At 27.6% G+C, this 12425-nt stretch overlaps 1 protein-coding gene across 1 annotated transcript; it reads right to left on the bottom strand.

Moving 5' to 3' along the window:
• Nucleotides 1–1742: 1742 nt before the first annotated feature.
• Nucleotides 1743–12025, bottom strand: LOC107443877 (uncharacterized). The gene is made up of 6 exons (XM_043044056.3): nt 11853–12025; nt 8324–9027; nt 6750–6883; nt 5100–5227; nt 2897–2960; nt 1743–2350 (listed from the first exon to the last, which is right to left on the bottom strand). The coding sequence occupies exons 2-6, from the start codon at nt 8904–8906 to the stop codon at nt 2180–2182; spliced, it is 1080 nt and encodes a 359-aa protein (XP_042899990.2). The 5' UTR covers nt 8907–9027; nt 11853–12025; the 3' UTR covers nt 1743–2179.
• Nucleotides 12026–12425: the final 400 nt, after the last annotated feature.

Raw genomic sequence — 12425 nt, 5'->3', positions numbered from 1 at the left:
CTGCAGCCCAAAAAGCCCTTAAGTAGATCCGCCCCTGGCTACGAGTGTTCTAATCTCTTTTGTTACCTCATACATCTATCATGCCATTATAGTTATTACATATTTCCTAGCTTTTAAATGTCTGTTATTTAAATTAATTATTTTTAATCCTTCTTAAAATGTATCAGCTTAAAGAAAGATTAAAAAAAATTTTATGCACATTTTATAATAAATTATTACTTTGAGTGATAAATTATTACACGATTCAATTGAATAAAAAAAGTTAGCCATTATATATATTATTATATATTTATTGGGTACAGAAATATTTGCATTCACTATGTATAAAATTGAAAAACTGATTTATTTATTTAAGCAGTATCAAATCTGATCAAAGTCGGATTTACAACTGGCAAGTCTTGAGAATGGGTGCATATTTTTGAAGCTAATGAAGTTTTACTTAAGTAATGCGTTTCATGTATACAATAAATATTAAACCGCAGTCAAATACTTTTATAACAAGGATGCAATGAAACAAAACTTATAAGGATGCTATAACTTGGAAACTAACAACTCAAGAACCACTGAATTGAAACATTATTCCTTTTGTATAATTTTGAAATGAAGGGAAAGAAACAAAACCCCTTAGTTGTATTTTAGTGGTTGTGATCTACGATCAAATAATTAGTGAATTACAGATCACAGTAATCAAAAAGTTGTATTGCATCACCTTATAGAAATAAGTCCTGTATGCAATGCCATTCACTATCTTTGAATTTCTTTTCATTATCAATCATACTTTTCTTGTTTCAGTGAAATTTGTCCTCTAGAGTGGTTTATTTGTGAATAAAAATATACAGTCTTTGTAGTTATCTTCGCACACATTATTTTTTTTAATTGGCTGCCCTAAACCAGCATATTATTTTTCCCATTTAAAGTTGCTTTATATGTCAACACAAAACAAACTTCATTAATATTATTTTGATAATATTACTTGATAGTTATATTATTAATAGTTTTCATTTTGTTAGTTAACCAATTTTTATTAAAATAAAACAAAGCTTTGCAAAAATTAGTGAAGATATGTGTGTGACTAATACACTCTCAAAAAATCCAGGGCAAGCAAAGGGTCCGTAGCGAAAGTCTCCTTAGAAATGTGAAGACAAGCCAGAATGTGCTCCGGGGATGCACTGTCCACTCCGCACAAACCGGGAAAACCCTGTTGCCATTGCAAAAGAAGCCACTCCTCAGGTGGCCTCTGGCAAATCTCGATAGCGTCGTCTGGTCGGCTCTATCGCAGGAAAGGCCAATGCAGCCCCCAGGTCATCTCCGCCAATACCAATTATGGGATGGAGGGACCATGGAGTCATTGTTTTTCCTGATGGAGTAAAGCTCGTCAAAAGTCAATGAGGCAACTGAATACAATGGCTCAACCGAGCCCTGCTTTGCCAAAGTCGTCAACGACCTCATTTCCGTGAATCCCCACATGCGAAGGAATCCATTGGAGGTGCACTTCGTGAACCACAGCAATCTGTCTAAGTAATTTAAAAATAGTGATGCTAGGTCACCAACATTGAACCAGTCCTTCAAGTGAAGATATTTTACTCATAGCTAAAAAATACCAAAGTATTTTTGTGCGCTCCGGTTATTCAGCTTTTGCCTAGATGACAGGAGTCGTTATATTGAGAGTCAGTCCCAATTGTTTTCCTTTAAATGTAATACTGTAAAAAATGAATGTATTCTACTTAAATAAGACTACTGAATAACTTTAAAATTTTATTCCAAAAATAAATACATGCTATTGAAGGTAAAAATATTATAAAATGTTTATTTACAAAAACTGTATTTATTAAATTACTATGATAAAAACTTGTAAGTTTCTTTAATTGTAAAATATATTAATGTCGATTAAAATCAATAAATAAAACTGAATATTATATTGTTAATGCCAAGATTAAGGTTATATTCTTCTTAATTCTTTTATTTCAAAAATAGGTTTATCGATGTCGTAAAATACATCATTTAAGAATCATCAAGTATTATTTACAAATTCCGAGTAAAATATTTATGTTTAATTAAAATCAATAAATAAAATGGAACAGTCAGTGAATAAACACTATGAAAATTTCATGAATAAACATTATGAACTAACATAATACAATGCCGTATGTACATAAATAAACTTATCTATTTTACAATATTAATCAGAGTTATCTGAAACATCTGTAAAATATTCATCTTCATCTGATTCTTTCTCACATTCCTTTGCCTTAAATATTTTATTAAGAATTTTGCTTGCGTTTTCCAATATATCTATAGTATAAGCATCTGTGTTGATAGGTTTTTCTGGTGAAGGTTCGCTACTACTTCTCTGGAAGTAAAAAGTGAATAATAGTAAAAAGATTCTAAAACAACTGAAAAAAAAAACTATGTAAAACAAAGAAAAATATGCTAAATTTTCAGAAAATATCAATAAAAAAATCTTATATAATATTTAGTCAAAATTATTATGATTTACAAAATTATCTTACAATCAAAAAAAAAAAAAAAAACTTCGTAAAAAACAAATTTGGATTGAAGAACTTGGGGGCATTTTTGTGGCAAAACCCCATCCAAATTTATAAAATAACATTTAATTAGTTATAATTTATTTTAATGAACAATCAATATTTTCACTAATAATATATTAAATTATTTTTCTTTATTAGGAATTAAATTTTAAAAAAAAATTATATACAACAGTTTGCTTTTCTTGGTAAAACATTACGCATTATTTTGTCCCTGCAAATATCTTAGGAGAAAAAAAATTTTGGGAAGGAAAAAAACACTTAAAACAATAACAGAGAAATTTAAATAAAAATAATTAAACTCTAACTCCTATCTGGAAAATTTTTAAATCTGAAAATGTAGAACATACTTCATCTTGAAGTTTCATTTTTCTTCGTTTTTCTCTTCTGAAAATGTACTCTTCTGCTTCTTTCCTGAAATTAATTAAAAGTGTTTTACTACATAAAAAATAGATAAAATATCTAGTTAAAAGAAGAAAGATAACTAGAAATAGAGATTTATAAATTTCATTCAATTTATAACATACATCACATTTATATTTCTAATAATAAACCAAGGATAACTGCTAATCTAGATTTTTAAAATCCCTGAGGCTCACTTAGATTATTTTCTGATAAAATCATATATTTAAAAAAAGATCTATCTGAACTACCATAATTAATATTTACAAAAAAACAATATTTCTCCATGTATATTCTTAATATTTTTAATATATCGTGTTGTTGTGTCATTGAAAAATAATAGGTTATTCACTTGCATTGATATAAATGATTAGCTGTTATAGATAGGAAGATTTAAAAAATAGTATATAGAATTTTAGTTTGGTGTTTGTATTCATATTTAGAGATTTCAATAGATTTTATTCATTGAGAAAGAAATTAGCAATAATTAAATATCCTTATAAATTTTAGGAATTGAATTAAATTTTAAAAAAAAAATTAGAAATATGTAATGCTTATAATGGTATGACACCCCCGAATTTATCAGTGAAATTTTCGAACAAAAAAAAAATGACAAAAAAGAATAAGTGATTTCAGTGCATAATCCATGAAATAATTGACAAAATATATCCTGTGTGTAATATGTATTTAATAGTATATAAATAACCAATGCACAAAAAAAAAAAAACAAATGGAAAACAAAACAAAATGGCGAATCTACAAAACGAAAAAAAAAAACATTGCTCTTTTGTTTCAAAGAGTATTTTGGACATAACTCCTATACCAGATAATACTGAAGACTGGAAAGTGAAAAAATCATTTGTTATAAAACTAACTTAGAAAAGAAAAGCTACAAACGAAAGTTACATAACAAAATCCTGATAAGTGTAAAATTTATTTATATTAATAAATTAATGACTGTAGCACTTGATATCAAAACCTAATAAATTGTAGTACTGCCATCTATGAGCAAAAATATTTTTAATAGCATCAATTTATAATGATAATAAAACATTCCAGGTATAGGTGGTTGTTAACCTGCTTTTTAGTTTATTCTTCATTAGTAAATTCGGCATTTTGACAAATTTTCCCCCTATAAGTTGAGTATTAAAGCAATAAACCTCAAGTGGTCAACTAAGACAGGTTTTACTATACAGAGCGGGGGGGGGGGGGGACTGAATAACTTTTGAACTAATGCTCAGACTTTCATGTACTTAACCTTAATGGTTTGAAAGAATGACCTCAAATATGCTAATTAATTAGTGCAGATGATATTTAAGTTATGAAATCAAACACAAAAATTTTACTCTGAATAAACATACCTTTTTCAAAAGATATGGATCTCTAACCCCTAAAATGAATGGGATAATTGTAATCTAGAAGATATGGTCCCAATAGATTGGTCAGGACAGCTGCCCAAAGTGTTTGGAACCCTTAATGTTAATTTTCTCCTGACCACTATCTTCGGACCTTATTTGCCAGATTGCGACAACCCCTTATATTTTGTTGAATCTGACAAACAAACAAAAAAGATAGGTTTTTTCAGAGAAAGTATGTTTTTATGTCAGATTTTGCAACTTAATATATCACTTGCACAAATTATCATATTTGAGTCACTCTTCAAGTCCTGGTTCTTGAAAATCTCATCATTAAATGAAAAATTATTCAGAGTGTTTCTTTTTTTTATATATACTGTGTACAATGATTAAAAAATTTTGAAAACAAGTGGCCACTGACTCATAGATAAATGTATCTGATTTTATCAAATTTTTTAATTTATTTTTCAGTGATGCCTTATTCTTAAACATAAAGACATTTGGGAAAAACTTTTATCTTTGCTAATAGAGCAGGTATTAATTATTTAAAAAAAATATATATTGAATTAATAGAAATTCCAACTAATAAAGTTCTCCTGAATTTTTGTTTTCTTTAGTTAAATTTAAGTTTAGTTTTAAATTCCCCGGTCTTTCCCTCTTCTGTGGCTATCGTGTGAAATTTAATGACTGGGAAAATAAAATTAACATTCACCACACAGATCTTAAATATGAGAAGTTTCAGAAACAATCACATTTTAATTAAAATGCTTGGCAAGCTATTTATAAATATAAATACCTATGACTAAACAGTTCACCAGGACTGTAGCAATCATTGCATGTTGGAGTATTGCTACCATCTCTAACAGGAGATAAATTGATCTGCGGTGTTCTCATACCTTCATATTTTTCAGTATCACTATTATCCTGAAAAACAATCAGACTTAATAAGAAAATAACAATAACAATTTTTGCAGCTTAGAAATGAAAATTGCTTCTAAACATTAAAACCGTTGCAGTTAGTGAATAAAGATCTACCACAACCCGTCGTGAAAGAATAGTACTGCAAGAACTGTATGCAATATTATGATTTCTCCAAGTGTAGCTGCATTTTGCCAATCAACTTTTTAATTTTTAGGTTGCGTAAAATATTGTTATTCAGATGCCACTTTTTTTTTATTATTTAGTTAAAGTTATAAGTAAAGTCTACTATTTCAATTTGTACTCAAAGATGCACCTTAAATCATCCATCCATTAGTTTTTCATAACTTTCAATTCATAATAGATAGATTATAAAGCTTTATCAACTTTTTTTTTTAAATTTGAAAATGTATATTTCTTTTTTTAAATAAATGGATAGATAATTTAAAGTCCATCTTTTCAAAATCATTTTTAAAAAACAAAATTTGTAAATTTTCAGCCATCATGTTAGTATGCAAAATAGAAATTACTCTTTTTTTTTACATTTTGAATAACCTTTTACAAATATTATAATTTTATAGCAAAAAAATCAGTTTTTATTATTTTACTATGAAATAGTATCAATTTATGTATAAATGTGTATCTCATTTCTTTTTTTCAAAATATCTTGAATTTATATCATTTTTAATCCTCATTTTAACAAATGCACAACAAAAAAAATTAATTCTACAGTGACATTAAATCTTTTTACAAAAAAATTATTTAATTTCCATTCAAAACAAAATGCCTCTAATTAATATTAGTTTTACACAAAAAATGCCAAATGTATTGTGCATCACTTCAAAATTAATTTGAGCATTCTTAATTTATCTGCACTGTATAGCTGAATAAAAAAAAAATTAAGCAGTTCTTTAACTTTTAAAATATCGGTGTAGTGAATTTCCAAGCAAATTTATATCTGGCAATCAAGCTTAAAATAAGCAGATTATAATTTTGCATATGAGCATCACTTTTAACTCCACCCCCACTCTCCTGATAATTACATCACTCTTATTTGCATGCACAAGTGCAATCTAGACCTCACATTGAAAAGAGTTTTAAGGAAAAATTTATTTTCACATTTGGTTGCATTTAAACTTTAAGTATTTATATAAGTAATATAAAAGGAAATTTATAAAAAGATTTTTTCTTAAAAAAAAAAAGCCAAGAGTTACATTTTTAAAAAATAATAAAAACTTTTGGTTTAAATCACATGGGTTTAAACTGACCAATCCTGTTTTTAGTTCTGGTTTGAATTATAATTGAATAGGAGATAGAGCAAACAATACAGGAATCCGGCTCTTTACAAACAATACTTTACAAAGTTCCTAAAAGGGTAATTCCAATAAGCCTAACAAATTAAGTGAGCTAAAAGTCAGATATTTCATGTTTTTAGAACTATTAATAATTTTACAGAGAGGTTATATCAAACTAAATTAAGACACTAAAAATAAATACAAAAATCTAAAACATTTCAATAGCAAAGTACCTCAACTATGCTTTCGAAACTACAAAACTTCTGATTTTCAAAAAGATCATCTTCATAATTTAGATTACTTTGCTTCAATTTTTGTAGAGTCCACCTTTTCCTCTTCAAGGTCCCTTTGGTAGGCTCTTTAACAGCTAAAGATAATAATAAACAAATAAAATACTAATAAATAATTTACCCACAGTTAGAAAATGCACATGTCTAGACTATCTCCTGTAACAAAAAATTGAACACATTTTTAAAAAAAAATTATTTAAGAAAGACTACGAATGGAAGCAGATCATGGCCAACACTTTCCTATCAAGTTATGATTATACCAGTTAATCTGGCTATTATTAATAATACAGTGGTTACTTCAAATTTATGTCCTTCTAACTAAAATTAAAATAAAACAAAATATTGACTGTTTGTTGCAACAAGAAATTACTTGTCCGTGGACCAAGGACTAAAAGGTATTATTATTTCCTACACATTTTCACTGGTTTCTATTAGATGAAAAATTACAATATAAAAAAATGAGTAATGTTCTAAATTTTGATGAAAATTGCTAGTTTGTGCAGGGGTCTGTCCAGGCTGAATTTACTACCGTTTAGCGGTACCTTCACAAATTCAATTTTAGGTAAAACGGTAGTTTCACAAATTCAACTTTAGGAAAAATGGTACTTTTCACAAAATACTTTTCTTAAAATTTTTTTTTTGTCTCCCTTAATAAACGATAAATCTATATTTTTACCATGTTTTAGTGTTGACTTTTTAATATAATTTTTAATTTTTCACAAATTATGTCAAAATTTTCACAAAATAGGTACTTTTAAGAAAAACCTAGACAGACCCCTGTTGTGACTATGACATAGACCAAAACGCAAAAACAGAAAATTAAAATACCCAAACAGCATATTATTCTTTTACACTGATTGCTGGTACGAGAAATCCCTGATAATTATTTTATGGCAGTACAAGTCAAATTACAGTGATCTTGGACCAATAAACCATCGTTATATTTCAGCTCTGCAGTAAATGTATAAATTAATCATGTTTCATACTTTACTAGTTTGTCATTTGGAATCGTATACAATCTTAAGGCAATGGGTAAAATATTTATTCATTTCATACTTTGCCAGTTAATTTTTAGCATTATATACAATGCTGTTTTTGCAACTTTATATTAACCGATCTGGGTGTAGTCAAAATGGTGTAATTAGTGAAAAGTAGTTGCATCTACTGATGAGCGTGCAGTAAGATTGGTGTAGTTGATGTAAAAAAGTTGCATCAACCAATCTGGATGCAGTAAGAATGGTCTCTTATTTAGACAATGAAGAGAACATGTAGTATCTCATACCTATAAACAAAATTAATTGAAAAAATACTTTTTAAATATTAAGGATGAATTTTTTACAAAATATAAATTTTAAATTTTTGATGTATTTTACAAATTTTTATTTTTAAAATGATGCAAATTATGTACATTTTACACCTGAAAAAATTATTTTTATAACATAAAATTAAAAAGCATAAAATTACATTAAATATTCAAATTTTATTCAATACGACAGATAAAAAATTTAATAACTTACTTTCTATCAATTTTGAAGACGATATTGGCTTGCTGTTAAGAATCTTCTGTTTTTTCACACCTTTATTTTCTTTTACTAAAGGAACTTTTGATGGAGGGAAATAATTGTTATGTAAGCCTTCATGAACAGGTTCTTGGTTTTCAGCTTTTGAAGATTTTTTTACATTTTTGTTTTCACAATCGTTAGATTTGCGTGGACATTTTATAGATTTAAGAACACTTCGTTTATGACAGTGATTTACTAAAGGACTTTTAATGTCTTTTTCAACAGAACGTTGATTTAATTTAGCTGCTACCGATTTAGTTACTTTCAGACCAAGAGTCGAAAAAGAACTTTCTGGAATGCTATTGTGCTTGATCTCGGCAAATGATTTCAAATGACTTTGATAAAAACAACTTTTTGTGAGATCTTCAACACTAGGAGGATTATAACCTTGGATTTGGGTCTGATTCTTGAGTTGCCGTGAAATGTGAATTTTACCCTTCAAACAATGTTCACAGTGAATTGAATCATGTAAAAAGGACACTCCAAATTTGTTTCCGGGCCATGTCTTTTTATACAGTGAAATTATATTGAACGTCATAATGTACAGAAAAATTAAAAATGGATCAAAAAATAGTCACTGCAAAACTGTATGAAGCCCTTTTGGCCAGGAAAATATTTTCATGTTTTTTTCTTCTTTTTCTACAATTTTAACTGTTCCTCTAAATAAAAATGAATAAATCAATTATAATAAGTATCAGTTATTTAAAGTACAACAAATCAAATTTACTTATTTAAATCAAATATTTAAAATACAATAAACAAAATCAAGCAATAATCAAAACCACTTTTAATGGGAAAAAACAAACTTTTAGTAGAACGTTATGGAATTTCACAATATAGGGCCCACTGTTAAATGTGATCGCATCTGTAATTCAAGGTTTTGATTTCAATAAATGGCTAACTTTATTAACTGAATATCTGCTTTACATTAGAAATAAAATAATATTTTTTCAGTTTTTCTCAGTATTGCAAGTATAAAAACACAATAGGATTTCTTATCGTACATTTATTAAGTTTAATAATAAATTAAAAATCTTAATTAATGATAGTGTAACTATTTAAATGTAATGTTAATAAGGTTAGAGATACATAAATTAAAGCTGATTCTCTTAATGGCTGCAATAATGAAAGAATACTTTAGCCGTTTGCCAGGGATTTAAACAAATTAAGCACTTTTCCCTTCCCTCTGTACCTGACATTTCCACATTCAAACAAATTCAAAACCTTATCACTCCACAAGGATATTGAAAAATAATTAGTCATTAAAGTGAATATGAAAAAGAACTAGCTATTCAACATCAGAGAACAGATATTTTCTTGGAAAACTGATGTAAAATATTTTGCTGGGCATTTATGACCACCCAACTCTTAAGTCTTCATCTTACTTATAGTAAAATTGTTGAGTTAAAAATTTTGTAGAGTGACTGAGTAGTTTTGATTCTGATATCCAACGATCCTAAATTTGATAAGCAAAAAAAAAAATTTATCAATATCAGATGGTTCTGTTCTTATGGAACTAGATGATACTAAGAAGTTGATTTAATCGATGATTATGCAAACTAATGGGCACTATAGAAGATTCGTTAATTTTAAGTTTGTAATGCATAAGCTCCTAAAGTGCGTACTCGGTTTTCATGTGTTGTATAGTACCTTCTCTTGTGTCTTATTACAAAAAAAAAAAAGAAAGAAATAGAAATTTGACAAAAAGTTATGTGCTTTATGTCATTTTATGTGCTTTAAACTAATTTTAATTTGGGTAATTTTATCTGCTTAGATGTCTTTTTCAATATTTTTTTTTATACTTTAATTAAATTCTCTCTTTTTCCCAGATTTATAAAATTCTGACTGTTTTTGTTTTGGGACAATCCTATGCGAATGGTCAGGTTTTACCAATGAGTAGACCAGCACGGTTTTCAGATTTTACTCACTTTTAATACATAAAGAAAAACTCTCACTTGTAAGAAAAATGCTTGTTAACAAATACAATGAAACCTATGTGTAAGTTAACCATTTGTGGGACAACAATTCATAGATGATAGTCTTCATCTAGACACTTGATCGACAAATAACAGAGCAATTTAAATATTCTTTGTCAATTATTCACTTAGTTAAGAATATCTGAGAAAGGTGATCAATAAGAAAAGGTGGTCAACTAAACAGGTTTCATGTAAATAGATGTATTTCATTATGCAGTAAAGAACTAAATTTTGTAACTAAAGAAATGAAGCATGCAGATAAAAATAAGTTAATAACACAAACTAAAAAAGTTAGCTGCTGTTAGATTAAAAAAAATGCATAAAAAAATTCTAAAAATGTGCTTTATACATAACATGGTTAATAATATAAAATTCTGTACTTAATTATGGGGAGATTTCCATATCGTGATCTGTGGCATAATAATTGCAAAGTCTTGGCAGCTTCCGGGAAGCAGCCCTTGAGAAATTTAAAAAAAACATCACATAAAGGGAACAGCTCGAAACGTCATTGGAAACCACCCCCGAGGAAACATGTTTTTCTTTTCTGTTTAGCAACTTAGCTATTGTAGTTGGAGCAGCAGATCACGATACAGAATTATCCCCTTAATTATTAGCATCAAGATCTTAGTTATGAGATAAATATAAAAAAGTGATCATTAAAAGGTTTTACATAGTTATGCAATGAACATATTTAATAACGAAATATATGAAGCATCTAAATAAAAATAAACTAATAAAATAAACTGTGATTTAAGATTTAAAATAAATATTCCAGAAATGTGCTTATTATAAAAATAATCTATTCACAGAAAACGAAATTAAAAATTTTAAAATGCATTTAAAAACTATGTTGTTTAGACATTAGACAAAAATAAATAAATAAAATGCATTAAGCGCTTAGCACAAGATGCAAAAATAATTTTAATAACTTCGAAACGCTTGAGCGATCATTAGCTTTGGCGCCAAAACAATTTTTATTCTGAAGTTAATAACATTGTTAGTATATTTTAAGTTTAAAGTTCATCCAATAACATTCTATTAAAATATAACTGATGTTATTCAGATTAACTTTGTATTTTGTTTAACAAGTTCTACGAAATCATGTTTCCTTTAGCACTAACTTTAAAAGGAATAAATTAATAATATTAATAAAAACACTCATTTATAAAACTTAAGCATTTTTAATTTCATTTAATTTACTCGTTCCAAACTCAAATATTTTGGGTCATTAATTAAAAAACAATTTGGAAATCGATTTATCAGAACACATATTATCATGTATTATAAACATCATTAAAACATGGAGTTCAATGAACAGAGTTGTCCTATCTCGTCGGCAAAATATACCAAATTTTATGAAATTAAGACATTTAAATGCTGAAAACCAAAGTATTTATATATTTATCTTTCTTCACAAAATTCTAAAATCAGTTTCACTTCCAAAATATTTTATTTTACTGATAAACAATTTTAAATGAAAAATTATTATTTTATATTAATATACATACCCAAAAAGGTTATAATAAATATTAAATCTCAAACGAGTTTAAATAAAATTCCCATAAAGGGCATGATTATAGTTATTTTAATTTATAAAGAAAATTCAAATGAATTTTATTCTTTGTTTAATTTATTATGTGATGAGTGGAGTTTTTGATCACAAGCGCTTCCGACGGCCTGCATTTGTAATCAAAATGTTCCACAATATGTTCATGGAAAATTTTCATAAATTCTTACTACAAGGCTATTATCACTGCCTGTCAAAGAAATCGCGGATGCAATTTCAGACAAGCAAGCGTGAATCTGATTAGCGGATTTATTGAAGGTAAATATATTTAAGCGATTAGCGGATTTATTGAAGGTAAATATATTTAAGCAATCAGACTCTAATTTGCATCTGCGAAATTTTTGCATACAGTACCTGTGACGATCTGGATTTCATTCATAATAATGATCAGCTTTTAGGAAGGCAGGTACTTTAATTAAATAATGGACAGTTGGTGACAGTCTAAGAAACATCCTTGAGGATGATGAGAATACCATCACAATTTTGATCCTCGGCAGAGGAAATGGCTACCCCG

The sequence above is a fragment of the Parasteatoda tepidariorum genome, chromosome 7, assembly GCF_982258835.1.
Source record: "Parasteatoda tepidariorum strain Cologne lab strain chromosome 7, Ptep-v5.0, whole genome shotgun sequence".
Taxonomy (NCBI): Eukaryota; Metazoa; Arthropoda; class Arachnida; order Araneae; family Theridiidae; genus Parasteatoda; species Parasteatoda tepidariorum.
This window is presented reverse-complemented; position numbering and strand designations above follow the sequence as displayed.

Bases quoted from the DNA above. Each gene is read 5' to 3' on its own strand.
- LOC107443877 (XM_043044056.3), bottom strand. From the start codon at position 8,906: ATGACGTTCAATATAATTTCACTGTATAAAAAGACATGGCCCGGAAAC. The intron at 6,884-8,323 runs GTAAGTTATTAA...TATTATCTTTAG, and splicing joins GTCTTCAAAATTGATAGAAA to CTGTTAAAGAGCCTACCAAA. The intron at 2,351-2,896 runs GTATGTTCTACA...TTTTACTTCCAG, and splicing joins AAATGAAACTTCAAGATGAA to AGAAGTAGTAGCGAACCTTC.